The 23970-nt window shown below is 40.1% G+C and overlaps 1 protein-coding gene across 8 annotated transcripts in view; it reads right to left on the bottom strand.

The window, feature by feature from the left end:
• The window catches only part of MED12L (mediator complex subunit 12L), a 315648-nt gene that overhangs the window by 67093 nt on the left and 224585 nt on the right, over window positions 1-23970 (bottom strand). For 5 of the 8 annotated variants that reach the window (XM_090055417.1, XM_090055416.1, XM_090055409.1 and 2 more), the window contains exons 16-25: window positions 19030-19177; window positions 18291-18409; window positions 16878-17021; window positions 15729-15892; window positions 14653-14784; window positions 7376-7603; window positions 5980-6121; window positions 4704-4929; window positions 3686-3787; window positions 2017-2130 (exon numbers count right to left, since the gene is read on the bottom strand). In XM_090055417.1, coding sequence (XP_089911543.1) covers window positions 2017-2130; window positions 3686-3787; window positions 4704-4929; window positions 5980-6121; window positions 7376-7603; window positions 14653-14784; window positions 15729-15892; window positions 16878-17021; window positions 18291-18409; window positions 19030-19177 — 1519 coding nt within the window. The remainder of the gene's footprint in view (window positions 1-2016; window positions 2131-3685; window positions 3788-4703; window positions 4930-5979; window positions 6122-7375; window positions 7604-14652; window positions 14785-15728; window positions 15893-16877; window positions 17022-18290; window positions 18410-19029; window positions 19178-23970) is intronic. The other 3 variants (XM_090055411.1, XM_090055412.1, XM_090055415.1) reach the window with 3 other exon arrangements.

The following is a 23970-nucleotide window of genomic DNA, read 5'->3' as shown; positions in this document are numbered from 1 at the left end:
TTGTCTGGGCTAATTCTGCATATCGTTCTTTACACCAGCTTCACATACATTTCTAACATTCTTACACATATAACAAATCACAGAACCATGTTTGAACTATTATCTTTTAAAAATAATATTTTTACTAACTTTTATTAGAAAAGATCAACTTTAACAAACTTGAACTGGACTAAAAGAAAGAAAAAACAAAGCAAGCATCTAGGAAAGAATAAGTACAGGATTAAAAAAAAAACAAAACAAACCCAACCCTCCATATGCCTGAAACAACAATTAAAGGGAACTAGTGTGTTAAAAAGCCATTGGGTTCAAAGCTTGAGATGTTTACTTTGTGTATACTCTGCTACATCCAAGCCAAATACTCATGAAAATCAGTGGCCTTATGGTTTGACAGATTACAATTACATGCAATTACCAGAGATCACAAAAGAAATACTGCTTTAAACTCTGGCTCTTGGGCCCACCATCTGCTCAGTATAAACCAACCTACAGTCAGGATTACCATGGCACAATAAAAAAGATATTAAAAGCACATGATATGACATAAAATACAGGCAACAACAAATAGGCTTGAACCTGGGTCCCTTGTGTACCAATACCATATATACACAAATGTGACATGTGCATTTCAGAATGATATAGCATACAAAAGAAACCAAGCCACACAAATTATGAAAATTTAGAAAAAGAAAAAAGACAATAGCTAAACTAAAGTCATCTGAAGACGCTGCATCAGGACTTGTGTAGTGACAACCAAAATACGCTCTTACTGTAATTCACGATACAACTATGCCTTTCATCATGGAGAAATCTTATGTTTTCTTTAATTTCTGAAATTGCATTTTGGAATAAAACCCCACCTGATATAGTATGTTTGATGCTTTTCTTAACTGGTTACAATTTTAAAATTAATTTATCTGAAATAAGGGTTTAAAAATAGGCAAATGAATTGTTTACCTTTTTATTTATTTATTTTTAATCTACCCAGGTTAGATCTACTCTGGAGAAATTGTTACTTAGATCAGTGTTCCTCAAACTGTATCTAGAGAATATGCAAAAAGAAGGAACATAAAAGCTGAAGAGAAAAGAGAAATATATAAATGGAAGAAATGACAGAAGAGATGAAGAAAAACTCTACAATGCCTTTGAGATTGTTGGAGAGGTTACGTTGTGATTGATACGAAGTGTTTCTTTTTTTATGATCCATAAGACAGTCATAGGGGTAACACAACAGTATGATGAACTTGAAAAGGAATTATGACCCACTACATTTAACAACCACTGATTTAGAGACTCATTTGCTTTTTTAAATCAGTACAGCTTTCACCATTGTAACTGTGGATACAGTAATACCAGTCTATGCTTTTATGACCCTGAAGCTGTGTTCACGCAAGGATGATTTAATTACAGTGGTAAGCTTAAGCTACAAAAAACTTTCTAGTGAACCAGCTCAAAGCACACAAAGGCTCCAGTTCAGCTTAAGTCAATTTAAGAATGAGGAAAAGGACATATGTCTGATGCAAACATAGCTAGCGGGCTCTCTCCTCTTGAAGATTTGTCTCTCATGGTTTTCACGACTTTTCAGAAGTTCTGCAGTTATTAGGATTGAGATCCAAAACACAGAAATCTAGGCACGTGTGAAATTTAGGAGTTGAGTCCAAGATATTTCTCATACAAACATCTTACACATTTTGAGAGAGACTAATATCAGCTTGAAATGTAATGTGACTTTCTGAAAGGAAAAGTCAGAATGTGAAAGATCCACATCCGCTTCAAGCAACATGTATAGGGGGCTGACTCACCAGAGAAAACTTCAGTCTCTTGACCTGTGGATTGGAAGACATTCATCTGTGCCACAGAGGCACAGGAAGAACATAAATTTCTCTTTAAACAGATGCTTCAAATTGAGGTTGGGGTTTTCCATCTACAGAAGCTCTCTCAAGAACATGAATAAAGGTACCCTTTTTTTCACCCATTTTAAATTGAAAAAACTATGCATGATGCTCTGAATGATCTTACCAAGCATTAAAATTGCTTTTAGGACAGCAAACACAGCTCCCACTTCTATGCTGTTGTGAGCAGCAGTTAAGAGGTGACGGTCACAGGAAGAGCGAATGCCTGGGAATGACTTCCCTAAAGAAGGAGAAAGAAATATGTGCATATAAAACAAGAGAACCATATTCTTTACTAGAAAAGATCTTGTGTAAGAACTTAGCCACTTAGAACAGATGGATAAGCATGTACAATGTCCTGGGGATTAGTTAGAATCAACTGATTAGAACGGTGACCTAGGTAGTGCACAAAGTTCAAAACCACCTATAATAATTAAAATGCTAGTAAAATAAGGTCCTGAACCTTCTATTGGAGGATGGCTTTAAGTATGCATCCAAAACCAATACACTTAAATAACTGAATCAAGTTAATTTATCAAGGAGAGTGGAGTCTCTCCTGGTTTTGAATGTGAAAGTTCCTGACATTTCTTCTTTCACTTGCCACTCCTCAACCTTCTCAAAAAGGTATTAAATGTACCAAAGCATATTAAATGTCCTGTTGCACAGTTTAGTCTGATTTAACACACCTGAAGTAAGCCCAAGTCTTCCAAATTCCAAGGACAGGAGGGTTCAGACCCAAAGTCAGGAAAAAGGAAGATGATGATTCCATGCATATGTTTACATGTTAAATGCCTGCCCAACTTAAAAAAATGTGCATGATATAATAAAAATAATTATTTCCTAGTGTATTACATCCACATATATATCTAAAGTAGCTTATGGTCATGTAATAAGTCTACTATTCAAATTATGATATTTTATACAGTTCTGACTGGTTTGGTTTGAAAGCAGAGGCTAGATTATATCGTTCCTGCTTCCAGAATGCATACATATATTTTTAAAAGGAAGTTGCTGATACGAATGTTTAAGATTTAAAAGCATTTGCTGTAATTTGTTTTACTGGCCTGTGAATATTCTTGTGAAAACTCATTGGCATATTTGGGAAACACCACATAGGATGGGATACTTTTCACATATCCTTTAGTGGAAGATTTACTCCTCAGAAAGAAAAGCCAAAAAGGCACTGTGGAAGTAAAAAATTTCCTTTAGTTTTGTCCTCACTTAAGTACACAATCACTATACTTGAACTGAATGTTTTTTAAACTTACTGTGAACATGTCTGCAATTCATGAGATGAACATGCCAACAATTCTAGATTGACAGGGATATATATTAAATACTCAGCTGCCCTGCAAGTAGTTTCAGCAAATAATATCTGCAGTGAAATTTTTCAGTCTTCATAAAAAATCAGTTTTAAGCCCACTTTGTGAACTATTTGTCCAAATGAACTGAAAGATGATATATCATCTTATACTCCTGACCTGTTTAAATATAAATAGGTAATAATATTTGCATATATGCAATTATCAATTATCACATTTAAAGTAAAACAAATGTGAAAAGACAATCACCGCTTACTTTCTACAGGAATGCTATACTCCACAACAGAATTCCATTCAGGAAAACTACTGGTTTATTCATACCCATTCCATTCTTTGGCCTCTGTTTCTTTTAACACCTACAATTTTTAAACACATGCTTGGAAAGAAAAATGTTTAGATCTGAAGCAGATAGCCTATGCAGAAGTCTCCAAATTCAGTTTGTGAAGTAAAAACAGCATGTAGCTATTAATTTACCTGTTGCTTGTGAAAACAGGTAGACCTGTGGTGTTCTAAAGAGATGAAGCAGAAGTCGACAAGTCATTCTTGCCCCAGGTTCAGCATCTGGATCCCCACAAGCTATGGAAAATAGGACACTGAAATAAGACCACACTATCTTACAAATCAAACACACAATTCACTGGAAGATCCAGAAGAAAAATTTATCTTGCATGGTCATATTTTAAATGCAACTGGAGCATCTAATTTGATGGAGTCATCATTTATAGGCTTTGCAAAATGTTTGTGTCAGGTTTTTTGAAGGAAAAAATATATGTAGGTTTGGTGGATAGGGACAGTGAAATGATTGCAAATATGCAGCATGTACTTTACTAATGAAAATAATTTGAAGGCTGGAAAAACAAAAGAACTACCGACAAATGAATGAGAAAAAAAGACACGAAAGGTGAAGCTGGCACAGGGTATTTAAAACAAGGAGAAGAAAGACAGACCTGAGATCAAAGGGGAGAGAAACTCAGTGGAAGAATTCCAAAAAGTTTGTGATGTGGATGAGGAAGAGGGTTGTATTCAATGGACTGCTAATGGGAGAGGTAGGGGGTACAGAGGCAAGGAAGACCTACGGAAAGTGTATATAATGGAGACTGCAAGTAACCAAGGCATAGATGAACTTATTGAGCTGAGACAGCTGGAAAAAGGGTTGGATTTTTGATGGGAAGAACTGAAAGAATTTCACAATTATCTGAATGTGTTGCTCATGTAGGAGACAGTAGGTTGGATGATAGGATAAAACAGTGGAATGCACTTGATATGAAGTTTATATTCTTTAACAAAATGCCAAATTGCTGATTCTCAGGACTTCAATACTTATGGAAACAGACTGTTCCAAATGCACACCACCACGTGCTATAGCCAGTGCTCCACATCAGAAAGCAGTTCCAGAATGCACTGTAAAGTTCTGCAAACACAGAAGAACGTTCTAAAAATGAAACAGCACAAATAAGGTTTGTGCTCAATGTTTCTATTGATTTTTACTTACCCGCTGCAAGAAGAGAAGGAAGCGCAACATGCTGAACCACATCCTCCAGAGAAAAACACTGCCGAGCTATTAGTATAGCAATGAAAGTAGCCAGGGAATCATGGAATGAAAGGTCACTCACCTTGAAAGAAAAACAATAGTGGAATGCTTTCACATTATAATACACACATGCAACGTTGTAATTACTGGCCAAGTTCCTTAACCACTGGTAAGCCAGACCTCTTTCCTAAGGGTAAAATAAAAAAAAATAAAGAAAAAAGCAAACTCCTTCTTTTATATATTTTCCAAATATTTTTGATGGAAAACTTCCATTATTTAAAGTTAATTATATCAGGGCTGTCCAACTGGTGGCCCACAAGGAGTTACTGAGAGAGGAGGCCACCACTGCCCCTGTTGCTCCAGCTGTTGTGGCAACAGTAGCAACTGAGGTTTCTGGGCCAGGACAGCACGGTAGGAAGGCTTGGTGAGCTCCCTGACTACATAACAAGAAGAAGAAGAAGATGAGTTGTAGGGTTGCATTACATGCACAGCAGCAGTGGTTTGGGGACGGTGGAAAAGGGAGAGGCACACAACAGGGATCTTGGGAAGCCCATGTGGCACCCACAGCATGCATCCCCAAGTGTTCTGGAGTTGAACTGCCGTGAATAATTCAACGGACTGATTGTTGGAGTTGTTATCTTTAAATGGAAATTGATAACATACACTCATTCCCTAGCTTCTAGTATACAGCAAGAGAAGTCCAAGGTCTATACAGATAGCTTAACATTTATGACCAAAATACCAGGATCCATATTAAGCCAGACTCTGAACTGTTATAAGTTATAACCCCATTAACTTCAATAAAACTAGGACAATTTACACTAGCCAAGTGAGGATCAGTGAACTATAACAGCAGCATTATAAGTCATGTACAAGCCCCTTGGCCATGCATTTTAAAAGTGAGACCACTTGTGTCATTTGAACAGTGCCTAATTTTACAGTCTTTCTTTCCAGCAGATAGCTCTAGTAATTTACACCATTGCAGTATTCTAATTGGGGGAAAATAAACAAACAAATGATATGTTTGAGTAAGGACATGTCTCTACATGCAGCCCAAACACTACTTCATTTCTTAAAACATGAAGCAAAATGCAGGACTTTCAAAAGATACTTTGAAAAGACAGATACAATTCTAAAATCTAACCCAACAACATGTAGTTTTTAGATATTATGCATAGGCCTTCTACAAAGTACCTGAGTTAACTAGTATTTCTCTTTCAAAATATAGTGAACTTACATCCACACTGCAAAGCAGATCGTTAAAACCCCAGACATGATTTGAAGAGCAACAAAGAGCTTTCAGAACCCCCAGCCATTCTGAGCTCAGCATTGTGCAGCATGCTGTCAGCTCTGCACAGAGGTTTGCTATATCGTTAATTCTAGAAGAGAAAAGAAAAAAACCCACTGAGATACCGATTTAGCAACAAGCATTTAGGTCATAGCAGCTTAGTGCATAATAAGAGCAACAGAAGCTTCTCAACATAAATAATATCAGTCTGCATTCCAGTTTTACACTAGGAAAGGGAAAGAGAGACAAGGAGATGAAGAACAGAAGAGGCAAAAAAGACAGGAGGGGGAAAACGTAGCAAACAAAAAGAGGAAGAAGTGGCAGCAAAGTTGCCAAGAGAAAGACAATGGGTGCTTTATCATTGACCCATCTATTGGAAGGAAACTTCATCAGAGAGAGGCTGGGCACAGCTGCTCCTCATAGAGTCTTCTTTTCAGCAACTTGAAAGACAAATATGTTAAGGACTTCAGTCTATTTTCTCCGCCTGTCTTAGGCACCTTCCATTTAGAAGATATCCAGAGACTAACTAATGTAAGTAGTGGTCTACTGTATCAGACCTATGATTCTTCGACTCTGACAGCTGCCATCACCAGATGCCTTAGAAGATTATGCAAGAAACCTCACAATAAACAGAAGTGAGATCATCTGATATTCATTAGGTAGAGACTGGTTTAAAATTTGAAGTGAGAGATTTTACTTCTGGAACCAGTTGTTAGTTATTTCGATGTAAGCTATTAAAATTCTAGTTCTCCTTGTATCGTTTTAAGTGCGCAATCTCTCCTTTGAAATGGCTAAATTCTTAACTTCAACCTGTTGTGATGCATTCCATAGGTTAATGACTTAACTGCATAGCATACCAAGGGTGTGGTACTGACCACTCCTCAAATCAGACACTCTCAGGAAGAGATTATTGTGCCATGGCAGCAGTCTAGTATCAAATCAGGGAACCAACAGGAAAGCATAACCACCCCTTCCAACTTATGCAAATAAGTCAATATTTATGGTAAGCCATCTTCATAGCTACTATTTATTATTAATCCTTGTAACTTTGTACAAACCAGCCTGATACCATTTAGCTGAAGGGAATTTAAAATAACAAAATAGTGCAACACTGAAAAAGCCCCAGGAAGAATGCATCTTCCAATACAAATAATTACAAAGATTATCTTAATATGGTACATAAGAGGAAAAGAAGCAGGAATAAGTAAAGAGAGGGAACTTCAATTACATGCATATTAAAACCCATAGCTGGATCAAATTATAACCCAGATGCTTAATTCCAATGCCATACTAACACTTATTTCCAGAATACTTACAGCTCAAATTCTGAAACAACTGATCTTACCTCCCTGCATCTTGATGTCCCATGCATACATTCATAAGTGAATTACAGACAAAGCTGTAGCGATTAGCTGCATTATCACTCAGGATCTTGCCTAGCATTGAGTAGTTGATGCTGTGAGCAGAGGGATTCTCAATAAAATCCAACATGAACTCTGGATCCCATAACAGGTTGGAATTTGAAGGCTGCACATTGCTGTATATGGTTTGCTTTACCTTTGAACAGGCACTACTGAGGGTTAAAAACAGAGGGAGTTACAAAAAATGATTTTATTCTCCAAGATGGCTGAAATAGGTATTCATTATATAGTATAAACATACACTGGAAGACTGTTGGTCCCCTTTCCATTCTACACTACACTGAATGAAACAGTGCAGGAGGAAGGGAAACTAATTAATGAGAACAAGTGCGGGATCTCTAAAGTAGAAATAACCACAGTTACACATAAGTTATTGGTTGTGATTATTTCTATAGGTGCAAATGAGATCCATACTAGGAAACCCAGAAAGATGGCATCATGAAATCACATTGGTCAGGTACAGACATTACGCTTTTATGACAGAAGTGATTGGAAACCAGTCTACATCCATAACAGAATGGAAGTTCAGCACACAAAACCTGTCTATACCAGTAACAGAACAGAAGTTCAGCACACAGTGTGGTTTAAAAGTGGCAGAACCCAGTCTAAGATCTGCTCCCCGGCAAGTGCTAATAAGTGTTCTGTTTGCTACTAATCTAACCTACATGACTTACAGAAAACTGCATAACTTAAATCAAATCTGCCTTGGATTTTTAGAATGTCTGTATCTAGCCATTATTCCAGGTACTATCTAATCACATGTCAATTAAGAACTATTTATCAGCTTCCAGGTCAAGACCCTAATCTATTCAAGTTCTGAATAGGTCTGGAAGCCATCTGCCAGCACAGATGCCAAAACCTTGAATTCTGGTTAGGCATTAGTAAAAGCCTGTCCATGAACTCTGCCATGAAGTGCAGTTAGTATAATATTTAACAAACAGCACTGACTACTCCAAATGCACATATACAGAATCCTTTCAAATAAATCCATCATTTTAGAATGATTCTCACCTGATATCAAGAGTTAATGAAGAAACTTAGGAGCTAACAGTAGTGGAGATTTATGTCTAGACAGAAGGAACTTGTGATGCAGAGAATATACCCAAATACACAACAAGGCCATCCTAGGGTCAAAAACCTCTGGATTCTCTAGACCCAAAATGAAAATACCTCTTTATCTATGGAGGAAATAAGAATCTATACCTGAGGTCTGTGTTGAATTGCTGGCATTTAGAATTAGAAGAAGAGAACAGACAGTCTGGTCCTATGGGCATAAATAATTGCTTGCTGCTATATAAGCCTCTGACATAATAGGGAGCATACAGAAGTTACATTTTTTCTGTGTCTGGCCTCCTGAAAGCACTCTACAGCCATGCTGTGATACACATTCATGACAGAAGAGCGCTGTAAAGTGGCTAATCATGCAAAAAGATCTAACCCTCATCAAATGAGGTATTAGATGAAGGCACTCTACTTTAGATAGTCTTAGGGAACTTGGGTTTCCTCAGGTTTATTTATCATGCATTTGGGGCTGGACTGATACAACCCCACCCTGCCCCCAGGGCTGTCTGCAGGAAGGGAGCAGGGAAGAGGGAGGAGGAAGCCACACGCACAGCGCTTCCTCTCCAGCCTCCTTGAAGAGTATTTCTGGAATGCGGCATATGTTGGAGTTCTCTGAGCTAGCAGAAGCAGCTTCTTTCAGCACAGAGCCACCTGCCTTGGTCTTGCTGGGAGTCAGGTGTTGGTAGTGCTTCTCACTGTGAGCATGTCACTCCTTTGAGACTGCCCAGGCTGCAAGAATGTAACCTCGCATTGCGAGAATGTAAGAAGGAAAGCTAAGGCGGCAAGTGAGTTTAAGTTAGCCAAGAGAGTCAAGGACAATAAGAAGCCCTTCTTTAGGTATAGAGGGAGGAGGAGGAAAACAAATGAAAGCATATGGCCTCTGCTTAACACTTTGGGACAGGTGGTAATGGACACTCAGGAAAAAGCTGAACTCCCACTTTGCTTCAGTATTTCACCGGACCAAGGGGAAAGACAAATGAGATAAGGATCACAGCGGGCATGGTGGGAATGACAGCCTTCCCACTGTGGATACTGAGCTGGTGCAAAACCACCTAGAAAAGCTAGACATTTATAAGTCAGCAGGACCAGATGGACTTCACCCAAGTGATGATGGAACTGGCTGAGGTCATCATGGAACCCCTGGTGAAACTCTTTCAGAAACTGCGGTGCTCAGGGAAGATCTCTGAGGATTGGAAGACAGCCAACATTGTGTCCATCTTCAAGAAAGGGAAGAGGGAGGACCCGGACAACTATAGGCCAATCAGCCTAATCTCCATCCCAGGGAAAATCCTGAAAAAACTCATTTAAGAATCTATGTGCAATACACTCATTAAGGACAAGATTCTGAATGCAAGCCAGCATGGCTTTGATGTGGGTAGGTCTTGTCTTACCAATCTCATCTTCTCCTATGAACAGGTCTCTCATCACCTGGACATGGGAGAGAAGGTCAGCATTATATACCTAGACTTCCAAAAGGTTTTTGATCTAGTATCCCACAATATCCTTGTCAAACAACTGGAACATTGTGGGCTTAACTGCTCAACAGTTCAGGTGATGGAAAACTGGCTGCATGGCAGGACTCAGGGAGTTCTCATGAACAGATCTGTGCTGTCTTGGCGAGAGGTGGCCAGTTGTATCCCTCAGGGGTCTGTGCTTGGACCAATGCTTTTCAACATCTTTATCAATGATTTGGATGTGGAGGTGAAAAGCTCGCTGGCAAAGTCTGCAGATGACACCAAGTTATGGGGGAGTGGGGCTACGCCAGAAGATAGTTTGCAAATGCAAGTGGACCTGGATAGGATCAAGAGTTGGGTAGACCAGAACCAGAGGCAGTTCAACACAGAAGTGTAAGGTGCTCCATCTGGGGGCAAACAATTCCCAACAAACCTACAGACTCACTGGTGACAATCTGACTTGCACCACAGCTGAAAGCAACCTAGGGGTAGTGATCGTCCATCGCATGAACATGAACTGGCAGTGCAATACTGTGGCCAGCAGGGCAAACAAGAGACTGGCACGCATTAACCATTGCATCTCATGTAAAACTAAGGAAGTGATGCTCCCATTGTACTCTGCACTGGTGAGACTGCAGCTGGAGTACTGTGTCCAATTCTGAGTGCTGCACTTCAACAAGGATGTGGAAAAACTTGAGAGGGTCTAAAGAAGAGCCACCTGTGTGGACTTTCAAGACAAGCCATACAAGGAGACGCTGAGGGACTTGGGCCTCTTCAGCCTACAGAACAGAAGGCTGAAAAGGGACTTGATAGAGGCTTACCGCTACATCAGGGGAGTACATCAAGAACTCAGTGAACAGCTGTTCACCAGGGCACCCCTGGGGAAGACCAGGAGCAATGGATACAAACTCCTGGAAGGCGACTTCAGGCTCAACTCCAGGAAAAACTCCTTCAGTCAAGGTGTCCAGACTGTGTAATAAACTCCCTCCAGTGGTGGTGCAGTCACCTATCCTGGAAATTTTCAAAAGGAGACTGGACAGTCACCTTGCTGGAGTCACTTGACTCAGCAGGCACAGTTGTCTTTTCCTGACTAGTGTAGAGGGACTGGACCCGATAATCTACAAGGTCCCTTCCAGCCCCTATCTATGAATCAATGAACCTAGTCCCAAAGCAGTGACATGCTCACAGTGAGAAGGAGCCTCCAGTCCCTGGCTTCCAACAAGACCAAGGCAGGTGGATCTGGGCTAAAAGAAGGTGCGTCTGCAGGCTCTAAGGACTTCAACACATGCTGCACTCCAGAAATCCTCTTAAAGGAGGCTGGAGTGGAAGGGCCGCATGTGTGGCTTTCTTCTGCCTCCTCCCCCATCCCTTTCAAAGTCCTTTGAAAACAGGACTTAAGTTAAGAGCTTTGGAAAAATGTTACCTTGTTCCATGGACTGAAACAGAATTCTTTCTTCTTGACAGTGGCTGATATAGTGGGAACCATACAAGCAGAATAGGTTTGTAAAGTGAATTTCCCATAAGGAAATGTGTGGACATAAAACTCACAAAAAATGAAAGAAATGGGTTTGTTTTTTTTAAAAGGAAGTTTGGCAAAAATTAACTAAAGCAAGCCAATTGCCTCAGTAAAGCCTGGGCATATTTACTGTTTAGGATTACACAAAAAGCCATGTCTCAAACCTTGAAGTGTACATAAGGCAAGACTGTGAATTAAGCACAACTGAAGCTATGAATTTTAATGCACTTTTAAATTTGTAAAATGAGGGAAAATAAGGGGGGGGTGTGCAGAAAATAGCTGAAAGATTAACTAAGTAAACTGTTACACATTGCAGCAAGGTGCCTCACAAGAATAAATAAACATGCTTCCAGTATCTCAGATGTTGTTATAGTTAAGGAGCATCTCTTTTTCCTCTATAATTACCAGCAATTAAGGGCCTGCATTTTAAAATTATCTGTTTCTAATCATGTGGAATTGAAGAATCTATGCTTCAAGTAAAAAAAAAGTGCTATTTGGAAATTCAACTAAGATTTTCATATAGTACTAGATACCATCTTCCAAGATGATTATAAGATCACAATAAAATAGTTTTATTGCTATTTTATATTTAAAACAAATTTGTAGGTTGCAAACAGTTCTGTGCTTCATACATATATAATTTATTTACGAAGCAATGCTGCAAAAGGCCAGTGTTCCCATACATTTGTAAATCTATTTGAATAGCAACAGACTCTTTTCCTTCTGAGGTACAAACTTGAAACATGCATACCCCAAAGGTAAAGATGACACAGGTAAATAGAAAAAAATAGCGATTGTACTTTTTAGTTATACAGCAGGTAAATGTGTATGAAACATTATTTAAAAGGCAAAAATGCAGCTTGTGAGGTCTAACAAGAAAGATACTGATTTTAAATCAAAGCACCAAATGTTTTCAATGTAAAATCTCACAAACCCAAATACCAAGACTAGGGACAGACATTCAAAAAGCCTGAACTGATTCAATCTTTGCAGGTTAGTCTAACCCAGCTAGGCTAAATTAGTTTGTAAGACATCCCAGAAATGCAGGCACATGCCTGCAGTGGCTGAGGCTAAAAGCCGGGGGGGGGGGAGGGGCGGGGGAGTGCTAGAGCAGCCCTCCCTTCCCTTCCAGCACTGAGTTGAAGGTGGCATGGCTAGCCCTCCCCACCCCCATCAGACAGGATGCTTTGATTAGGGAGGGGTTCCCCCACTTCTGAGCAGCGCAGCAGGGAATTGATCACACAGTGTTTAAACACCCTTAACTCAGTGTTTAGCAGCCCATTAAAAAAACAACAGATGGACATTACCAGCTACCTGTTGATTCTGCCTTTGTCCTGTCTGCCACAGCAGGGACTGTAGCCAGCATGTGATCTGCTAGCTAATGCTGAGAGGTGTCTGTGTAAGGCAGAGGGGACAGGGTGATCTCTGCTTAGTAGGGAGGGGAGGGGAGAGGGAGCAGGGAGAAGCCAGGCAGATACCTGCAAGTCTCTGCCAAGCTCTAGCCAGGGAGCAGAGGGGAGGGGCCAGCCCTGCTGTGGAGCAGAGAGCCCTGCCCAGCCCAGAGAACAGGCTGGAATGTTGAGAAAGTCTGGTTTAACCAGCACGGGTCTGGGACAGACATTGTCTAAACTGGTTTGACCCAAATCAGTTAAGTCTACATTCAGCCAGGTTTATCTCAAACTAGTTTCAGCCATTTTCGAACTGGTTTATGTGCACTGAACATCTGTTCTGTAACACATTAAAACTGGTTTCTGATCACTTAAACCGGTTTATGTGTAATGTCTGTCCCTAGCCCATGTCTCTTTTTCCTATATTAAAAAAGATTTAATAGCAGAGTATTGGAACTGTATCTGCTAATACTTTTTGACCGTTATTTTGTTGTCAGAAAAAAAATTAAATTTCCATTAACATTGCCCACTAACATTACCCACTCTCTGCACATTTGCTCTTGCACTCACTCGCACCATTCTCTCATACTATGGATAAGCTCCAGATAGGTGAATCTATCATAAGAGCATAAGTGCCATACTGAGCCAAACCAATGATCCATCTAGCCCAGTATCTTGTGGCAGTAGTGGTTGCTTTACAAGGACAGCGGCAGTAGTGGTTGCTTTACAAGGAGAACATATGAACAGGGTATGTCTAGAGCAATCTAACCCGTTATACCCTCCCTGGGATCCATCTATTCATTCAGAGCCCAAAATCACTTCAGCAGGCACAATCCTGATGCAGATCTAAAGACTTGGGGGGGTGTGCCACCTACAGTTAGGTCAACCTAAGTGCCAATCTGTACAGACTTTGGGGGAGGCTAGATAACGCAAAAAATGGCTGTCCCAATCTAACTTAGTTTACTTTCTCAGGTAATCCAAGTTAGATCAGGAACAGGTTAACCCAAACTAACAAACGTTCATATGGTTGCAGCATAGCCCCAGGGCTGGGAAAGCTCAGCTGTTCACCCCAGCCCCTGGCTCCACTCTCTACCTCCTGGCCCCCATGCCAACTTACTTAAACCATGTTCCTGGCTTGGCTCCCAGCACTGGCAAACCTGAGCACAAGCCAGACCCAGTCTATAATCACATGGCTTAAAGTAAGGCTAGGCTCCACACCTTAATAAGTACAGGGGACAGATTCTGAATACAGGGTGAAAAGAACACAACTCAGAAGGCAGAAAAAGGTTCAAGTTTCTGGGGTAAATGAGTAGAATTTAATTGTTCATTAGCATGACCCAGAAAGCAGCAGGCTGCTTGTTTGTTACATAAATTAAATAGATTCCATAGACATTAGAGCTGGAAGGGACCTCACAAGATCATCAGGTCCAGCCCTTTGCCCCAGGGGCAAGAAATCAGCTGGGGCCAGATCACCCCAGCAAGATAAGCATCCAAGTGTTTCTTAAAGGTATCCAGAGTAAGTGCTTGCACCACTTCTGGGGGAAGTCTATTCCAGACTCTGGAGACTTAGGCAGTAAAGAATTTTTTCCTTCTGTCCAGTCTAATATGGTCTTCCAGCATTTTGTGATCATTAGACCTCGTCTTCCCTTGGGGTGTCCTGGTGAACAGACATTCTCCCAGTTCCTGATGCATTCCCTTATAGGCTGCCACCAACTCACCCCTGAGCCTGGTTAGTCCTTGTCCTAGCTGAATTTAGGTTATAAAATCTTTTTCCTACCAACCTGAAAAGGTCTCCAAATTTGCTTCTCAGGTGACTACATGATACATAGAGGTCATAGAGGTAAGCTAAAATACATCTTTCAGGGGAAGAACATTCTGATGGATTAACAACATGCTTGACAACACCACATAATCTGCAAAAACAAATTAAAGAAAAAAGAGTGTTTAATTCCAACCCAAACTTTTTTAACATTTTACTAGCTTTAAAACAACAAGTGTCCCCAGGAACTAAACACAGAATTAATAAAGAATGGACCAGCAATAGGTAGAAGGGTTTCATTTGAAACATTCACAGGATTTTACACACACAAGCACATTCCTGCAGAATTACCTGTGAGAGAGACCGTGACACCCAGATCATTCCATTTGAGTGACATAGCTCTGCCCACAGAGAATTCAGGGTAACAGGAGATCAAAAAGTACAACCATCACCTCATCCAACTCCCAGCCTAACAATTACAAAGGAAAACAAAATGACTATTGACAGCTTATCTACCTCAAGCTCAGGATATGTTAACAACTATACTGGGCTTCACTTCAGTGGAATTCAGTTTTCTTCTAATATCACTAACAGTGTAACCAGAAGAATACATCATCTCTTCCTGTGCCTAAAATAATTGTTGACAGTGTATGGTTCAGGAAGAAAAGCATGGTATTCTCTGCATTTGGGATTTTATACTTGGAGTTACCTACATGATATCCTTCTTTGTCCCACTCGAGCAATGTGTGTTCTACGCCTGCCTGTCGCAGTTTGTTGCGCTGTGAGCTGTTTTATAAAAAGTCTGCGTAGTACCTAACAAAATGCAGCCTCAGGCACTTACTATAACAGACAGCACTACTTAAGTGGTCTATTCAGTTACCACTTGACTCTACTGCATGGCCTTATAGTGTCAAAATAATCTAATCTCAAAATCAAAAGCAGGGCTCTGCACCAGTTTAACCGAATTATCTTTAAAACTTTTCCATACAATGCAGCTGACAGAGCTGAGAGAGATATTTAAATATTACAAATGCTAAAATATTTTTAGTTCAACTATAAACACTGTGATTATCACTGGAATACATAGTAGTTACAAACCCTTCAAAAACTTGTGCGGTCTGATCAGGGTTAAGGATCAGGCAGGCGTGGTAACGGCGCAGAACAGCAACAATGCACACACACAATCCTGTTGTGTAACTTCCTGCTAGACTGGATGATTTCAACAGTAATTCTGCTTCCACAACACTCAGTTCATTTAACAACTAAGATATAAGAAAAAACAGAATTGAAGTGTGTTTCTAAATTTAAAAGAATTTCCAGTATTCATCAGTAAGGAAAAACATTGCAATACCAATTAATAACATTTTAAAACTCTTTATGATTATTAAATATTTTAAAATTCCTTATACACAAAAGAGAGAGAGAGAGAGCAAGAAAGCTATAAAAAAAATTTTTTAAAAGAACCCACGGAATATTTCTTCATGCATCTAGTATCTTTCTTCTGTCTAGTATCCAGGTTGTAGCCGTATTGGTCTACAGGCAAAAGAATATGAACTCGTGATAAAAGTTGCATCTTTTGGCAAAAATCTTGTTGTGGAATCTACCACAAGTTCTGATTCCTTTCTTGTGTCTAAACACTTGGGGTTGCATTAAAGGCAGAGGTGCAAAGTGCTACAGACTAAAGCATCCACCAAAACCTTTATTTAATAAGATGATCTGGATTTGCTAGTTTGATAACTAAAACTACATTTTAAATATGATTGTACTGAGAAAAGTTAAGGTATGGTTATAAACCATAAATGTACTATATAGCTGCTTTGGTTCACAGATTTCAAAGGGTTGCAAAAGGATGCATCAGGCACAGAAGGTTGTAGATAGGGAAACTGAGGCTTGCACTTGTATACACAGAAGCAGCACAGCTGGGTCTTTCCATTCACAGTCTGATAGCTATCCTTGTGCCAAGGCTGTTAGCCAGATATATATTTAATATTCTCTTGAGCTATTAATAGTGATAATATTGCTGCATTTTAAACATTTCTGTTTAAAGAAATGAATCTGTTACCTTCATATTTATAAGAAAAATGGAAAATTACTAACAGCTACGGAAATTTTATTTCTACAGTAGTCCATTGTGTTCAACACTGTTCCGCAAACCACAAAACTACTTGTCAAATGTGAGCTATTTGCAGAAAAGTTATAATGTAACTTTGTCCGGACTTACATATGCATAAAGCGATTGCTTGTTACCTGTATGGCAAAGTCAATAAGGCCATTGATATTTAGTGCCGGCTCCATAAGATCAAAGATAAGTTGTATGTGGTGAGCCAGAGGAAGGTGGTATGATGTTCCGGAGGCAAAACTAGTAATTTGTTCCAGAACGTTACTGGAGATCTGTGGGGAAAAAAATATATATATACATTACAACTTGCAACAGTTACTACCATTCCTATTACCAATGTAGGTAAGTTATTTTTGCTATTTTTTGCGAAGTGTCCAAAAAAATTAAAATATGATAACGAAGTTTCACTTCCCAAGTTGTTATTATGTATAATTTGTAATTAATTAGTTTTGTTTTCTATTGGAGGAAAACAAGACAGGCTTTCCTAGGAACTAAATGACTTTCCTATGAACTTTTTCTTTAATTCTGTAATTTCATTTTATAATTTTTTGTAATTTTAATTTTATGCGGTATTTAAAAAGGTATTATTTACATTTAAGAGAGTGGGTAAATTGGTGTTTTTTATTTTTTGCATTGTGATTTTTTTTTAATTCATATTTGTTTTGTTAAGTTGTTTGGATAATACTAAAGACAAATCAAAGCAATCGATCTTAAAATAGACATAGTAAAACCATCCAAAGGAATGTTGCCTCAAGTATGCAATCTAAAATATTTTCAAAATTATTAGATTTTCCCTTTTTTCCCCTTTACAATGTTTTGTATTCCAAGTTCTGATAGTAAAATATAGTTAAAACCGATTTTTAAAGATAGGATTAATTCCAGCATAGTAATAATTAACTTTTCTTCTGATGACTAAGTTTTGCAAGTCTATATTGACATATTAGCACACTGTGAAAGGAAACAAACTTGCAATTTCAGATAAAAATATCCATGAAAGGTCCACCAGCAAGTTTAAGCATTCTCTGTGATTTCTAACTTTATACAGGAACTTGGATGGTAAAAATAATAATAATAAAAGTTTTAACACTAAGAAAAATTTAAGTGATGATCTAAACACACACAGATACAGATTTTTAGATGAAAACACAGAAAAGATGTCATAATTTTTCAAGACTAAAGATAACTAGTGCCCCTAACCTGAGTGACCTCCTGTACAAAAAAAGATGAATGGAAAAGCAGCATTAATTTTTCAAGCAAGTAATAAATATTGTAGTTAATTGTCAGTCTAAATGTACAAACAATGAGCTTCCTAATACTTCAGATGAACAGCATATATTAATGACATTCATAACAGCTTTGTTAACATTTAAAAAAAAAATCAAACGTGCTGAAGAAGATAATGAAGCAGCATTTTCCTTGCTTTTAGAGTAGTGAGCTTAAAATTACTAATACACAAACAGATTTCTTAGTACAATTTTTCTTCTGACCCAATTTGTAAACAACGAAGCTTAAATGGCTACAATTTTATGCAAGTCAAGTACCTGAGATGTCACCTGATGTTGATCAAAATATGACAGTTGCTGCAGTTTTGTGAATACAGTCTCTAGAGTTGGAAATGCTTCTTGTTTGTTCTTCCTGGCTTTTTGCCCTTCATCCCCAACTTAACAGATAAAACATTATTTTGGTCATTTCATATTTAATGGAGCCCATGTAGTTTTGCATTATTACTGCTTCAAAAGACATTCATAATTAAAATTTTGGTTCAAGATAGCGTAAGACAATTTGTCCCAGTCTTCCATTGTGCTTGAAAAAATACAGTTCATGATATATAACAGCATATAACTTCAGAGAAGCCCTATTTTTAAGTTTATTCAAATGCAAAAAAAAAAAAAAGCGCAACATGAGTAGCAAGAGTTGAAAAGTATTCTGACAAATTTTCTACAAAGGTAATGAATCTTTCTCTCTCTCTCAGGCTGACACCTTGTATTCCAGGTTTTAGCCTGAACAAAATTATTTTTTTTTACAGCTAAGTTATTCATCTCACAATAGGAACTTAATTTATACAATACTAAAAACTGTAATGCTGCAGTTATAAGGCAGACCTACGGTAGGCATTTCATGCTGCAGGAATAGTATCAGTATTTGGCTGATTAACTGTGAAGGGGATGAAAGCCAAATAACATTACAGATTTGCATAGCTCTAACAAGAACTTCTTCTACACATCATGTACGGCAAACTATGGAAAGCTCAGTCTTATACAGCAACACAAAGGCATTTACCACCCGTTTCAGTAGTACTTTTCTTATTCAGGATCTTCAAGATATCTTTGGTAATTTTCTTTAGCTGATGCCTTGCCTCATCACGTTCTTTGCCAACACCATAAAGAAGAATCATGCGCTGGTTACATTCATGACTGGAAGAGTCATCCTGAAAAATAAACAATGAAGCAATTTTGGTCATCTCTCATTGATCAGAACTTGAGGGAATAACAAAAGCACTCCTATCTAGTATAAATACAATCTCAATTTACTTATGTATAAGTCAGGGGTCTCCAACCTTTTTGAATGTGAGGCCAGATCATGAACTTTTTAATCACCCAGTGGGCCAGCGAGTCATATTCAAAGACCTTGTAGGAAGTGGTATCACATCATCCCCCCCAAAATGAAAGTACAGTGTTTATTTTCGTTTACCAGTGCAGCACCTCAGGCCTCAGAAAACAGCTTGGAGGGCCACATGGTGGCCCACAGGCCATTTGTTGGACAAGCCTGGTACAAGCAGTACAAACTAATTTAGCCAACACTAGAGCTGCTGCATGCTTAACACTTTTGAAACTCAGATGACTTAAACAGATGTGTACACATATTCTTACAGTCCATACCATATGACAATACTCCCTCTCTCTCTCATACACTGAATATTTAGAATCAGAGATCCTGAAGCAGGAAGAAAGACATACTACATCTTTGCCTCCTTCTCAAATGGCACTTTGACATCCCAAAGGCAGTGCTACTTAAGAACGAAACTCACATCAGCACCCTGTAAGCAGGTCCAACTAATTCTTAGGGCTGTGCAAAACATCACTATTTTGTTTCGACTTCTGTTTTGCCATTTCAATGGGATAGTGTTTTGTTTCAATGTTTTTTGTTTTGTTTCGAAGCCCTGTTCCATTTTGTTTTGCCGAAACTGTTTTGATGCTGTTTCGATGTTTCACCCATAGGCTACAATGGGAAATCACGAAAATGCCAATAACTTTGTCATTTCTTGTCCAATTCAGGTGAAAATTGCAGGGATGATAGCCCCTTCTGAGGACATGAAGCCTGACATATTTCAAGGAGATAGGTCCAGGGGTTTCTGGGAAACTGCACCTCAAGATGCTGACAAGCAAAACTCATCTCACTTGCAGGCAGCAGCAACCTTCTGTCATCCTGCATGGAGATCTGGAGGCCCACACCCCCAGGAGGGCTGTGGGGATGTGCCAGACACCTCCAAGGGGTGTGGGCCCTCGGATCTGCACTTGGGATGACAGGAGGCTGCCACTGCTGCCTCAGAACAGCGCTGGGTGCACCCGCTACCTGCACCCGCGCTGGGAAGACTGGTGCTGCCGCTGGCCCCAGGCAGCAGCAGCAATCTCCTGTCATCCTGCATGCAGATCTGGGGGGCCACATCCCCTAGAGAGCTATGGGGCAGTGCTGGAATCCTCCCGGGGTACAGACCCCCAGATCTGTGCTCAGAATGACAGAAGGCTGCTGCTGCAAGGATTACAGAATGAGTCTGGCAGCACTGAGATGGCGGGTTGAGCTCAATGGGGCTGGCGGAGCCACTCAGAGCACAGCCCTGTCTCTCCCCAATTCCCACCAGTGGAAAGTGGCAGGTGAGAGCCAGGGCTCCACTCCGACCAGTTCCACCAGTCCCATGGAGCTCAGCTCAGTGACAGAAGGCGCTGGAAAGCCAGGGCCTCTCAGAGTGCAGCCTGGTGGTGGGAGGCAGGAGAGAGCCAATGGCAGAGCCACTCAGAGTGCAGCACTGGCCAGTGGCTCTACCCCACCTCCTGCCACCAGGCTCAGCTCTGTGGGGCTGGGGGAGCCGCTCAGAGTGCAGCCCAGTAGCGGGGGACGGCCAGGGATGCACTCCAAGTGGCTCCACCAGCCCCATGGAGCTCAGCCCAGCAGCAGGAAGCACGGGAAAGCCAGGGCTTCACTCCATCACCTGCTGCTGGGCTGAGCTCCGTGGGGCTGGCAGAGCCACTCGGAGTGCAGCCCTGGCCCTCCCCCGCCCCCCCATCACCGGGCTGTTTCACGTGCCCTCATTTTATTTCAAAGCTGTTTTGAAGCTTTTTGTTTCATTTTGATTTCACTGTTTCAAGCTCAAAACGTGTTGAAATGGCTTTGAAAAGAAACATTTGGCAACGTTTTGCACAGCCCTGCTAATTCTCTCCTATCTCCAGAGATTTTGTATCAGGAAAGGCTGGAACCAATTAACGTAGAAGCTGCATTACTTACTACGATAGCATAGTATGTTTTCTAGACAAACTAGTGTTCTCGTAGCTATAAGTAAAAAGAGTATGGGGTGGAAATAAGAGAAAAAAAGAAAATTTATATCAGCTTCTTTTCCATCAAGCTTTAGTACTGAACTAAACTAACTTTTGTTACACAGTGATGTTGTATTCTGATAAATACGATAAAGAAAAAAAAATCTGAAAGCCATCTACAAGCCCATCATCATTAACTACTCAAAATTTTTAAAATCTAAGAAGATTGGCCTTGTTTTAAAAAGTTATAACAGCTCACAATTATGTAGGGTTTTACTGGACAATCGCAGCCTATTTTGAGGCCCTCTTGCTGGATCCTCATCAAGCTGCCAGGTTAGGACCCACACCTGGGGCTCATGTGCTTTGGTCATGTGCTTTTTCTTCGTTGGACCCACAGATTCTCCATCTCAGAATGGAGAATTAGACTTGAAGTCTACCAAGACCAGCACTGAACACCATTCCATAAATGTCTCCTTATTAACTTAAGCATGCCTTTCCCCAAAGATCCAGACTTGTGGGCACTCTGCTTTATACCTCACCCCTTAAAGGACATTTGATCATTGAAGCTAATAAACAGAATTTGAAGAAAGATTTCTAAAGCAATCAGTCTTTATTTTACATAATTTAAGAAAAATACAGGGCCATATAAACATAGGTGGCAGAAGGGGAGGGCTAACAGGGTTTAGCTCCCCCAAACACAGGGCAGTGCAAGAGCTGTAAGGCAGCCTGGCCACAGGCTTCTGGCAGCTGCAGCAGGGGTGAGGGAGGGAGTGGGCAGGGGCAGATGAGTGCACAGGCAGGGTGGGGTATGAGATGGAGCCATGAGTAGCTCGTCTGCAGGATGTGGCTCCACCACTACATGCACCCTGGGAAGGCACCGGGGGAGTGGGGCGGGTGCCCCTTGGATCTGCGCAGGGCGGACTGTGGCTGTGGGCTGGGGCCACTCTGGACTTTTCCCAGTGGGGACTGGGCCAGGAAGCACTAAGGGAAGGTGGCAACGGCACTAGGAGAGAGATTATAAGGGGGGCTGAAGCCACCTCCAAATTCACTGGCCCCACCCCAAAAATCCCTTCCAGTGCTGCCGCCGCCTGCCCCAAGCATGGCATGGCCCAACCTCTCCCCCACCCCCACACGCACACTGTGAAGAATCCCCCACACAATTCCAGGGGCACATGCCTCCCATGCCCTCCTAGGGTGCATGCAGCAGCGGAAGCTGCTACTTCCCCTCTTCCCCCCACACCGGGCACCCCCCAGACAAGCCACTGATGGCTCCATCCCATGCCAATCTCCCCCCTGCCCTTCCCCCACAAACTTATCTGCTGCAGGGGGGGTGCATACGCACACTTAGCACTCCCAAATACTTTATATGCATAGGCAGAGAGAGAAAAAAATTAAGACAAGTCTGTGCTCATTTTCTTGCTTCAGTATCCTCACAGCTCTTTCACATTAGCATTCTGATAAGAATCTTTGGGGCCTGGACAGGGAAGACAGTGGAGGGAGCAGGCTCCTTCCCATTTTGCTTGCTGTTTGTTTTTAACAGCTTTTAGTCCCCCTTTTTTATAGCCTCCATTTTCTGCCCATCACATTCCCCATCTCTCTGGTCTGCCTCACACTTCCATCAGTTGGCCTGCTATTTGTTCACCACCTATCTAGAATCCAGAACTGGATAACTTGTGTTCCCTGGGAGGTAACAAGTCCTTTTCCCCAGTGCACTTAAATTTAACATTGTTCTCTTACTAGCTCTCAGTGAGGTACAAAAAAAAAAAAAAGAACCCACCAGATTTTTCCCATGCATTTCACCTTAATATGGGAGTACACAGCTAAGGTAAAAACACAGAGGAATCTTTATTTAAAAAAACCAACAAAAACCAACACCAGTGCACAGAAAACAAAATTAATTTTGTACTTTGATCATTAATATATACAGGTCATGACATCAACTAGAACTCACAAGTTGTTCATAGAAGGTCCTACAGATGACGATGAGGCTACATGTAATTTAATTCACACAAACTTGTTTTTATTGATTTTAAAAATCTGTATTTACTATTCATATATGAGCATAAAAGCCAATATAGTTCCGCCCCTTTTATACAAAACTAGTGTTTGCATTCTTGAATTTTTTTTTTTTAAATTTCAGTTAAATTGATTTGTGCAATAGCATACAATTGTCAGCTAACTTACCTGTTACTGCAAGCTATTTTATTTTCATTGTTTGAGTAAGTACAGATTTTTAAAAATCAATAAAAATGTATACTCTAATTTGTATTATGTTTCTTTAAATTCCTTGCAAAATCCTTCCTCTTACAAAGGGCTTTATATAACATGAACTTGTAGTAAATACATTAGAAATCTGAAAATAAAATACAAGAAGACTCAATAAATTGTAAGGTAATATATTGCTAGTTGAAGCTAATAAATCACCACTTTAACAAATCATGTATATATTCAAATCATGTACACATTACTTCTAAGCAAATAATAGGAACAGCAAAGCCTGAACATCTTCACTAATGATACACATATATAATCACATCACAAGACAAAGATGCTTATCATGTTATTCTGAACTTTTCTAAAGCTACACAAAGTACATGGTATGTAAATACTTTTATAGTATACATGACCTGTAGTTTTATCAAATATTTTTGCAACTGGGCTGAAAGCAGGAAGATAATGCACCTAATCCTTT

The sequence above is a fragment of the Crocodylus siamensis genome, chromosome 6, assembly GCF_052110815.1.
Source record: "Crocodylus siamensis isolate JL-2025a chromosome 6, ASM5211081v1, whole genome shotgun sequence".
In the NCBI taxonomy this organism is placed as follows: Eukaryota; Metazoa; Chordata; order Crocodylia; family Crocodylidae; genus Crocodylus; species Crocodylus siamensis.
Note: the sequence above shows the minus strand (reverse complement) of the source record. Positions and strands in the feature narration are given on the sequence as shown.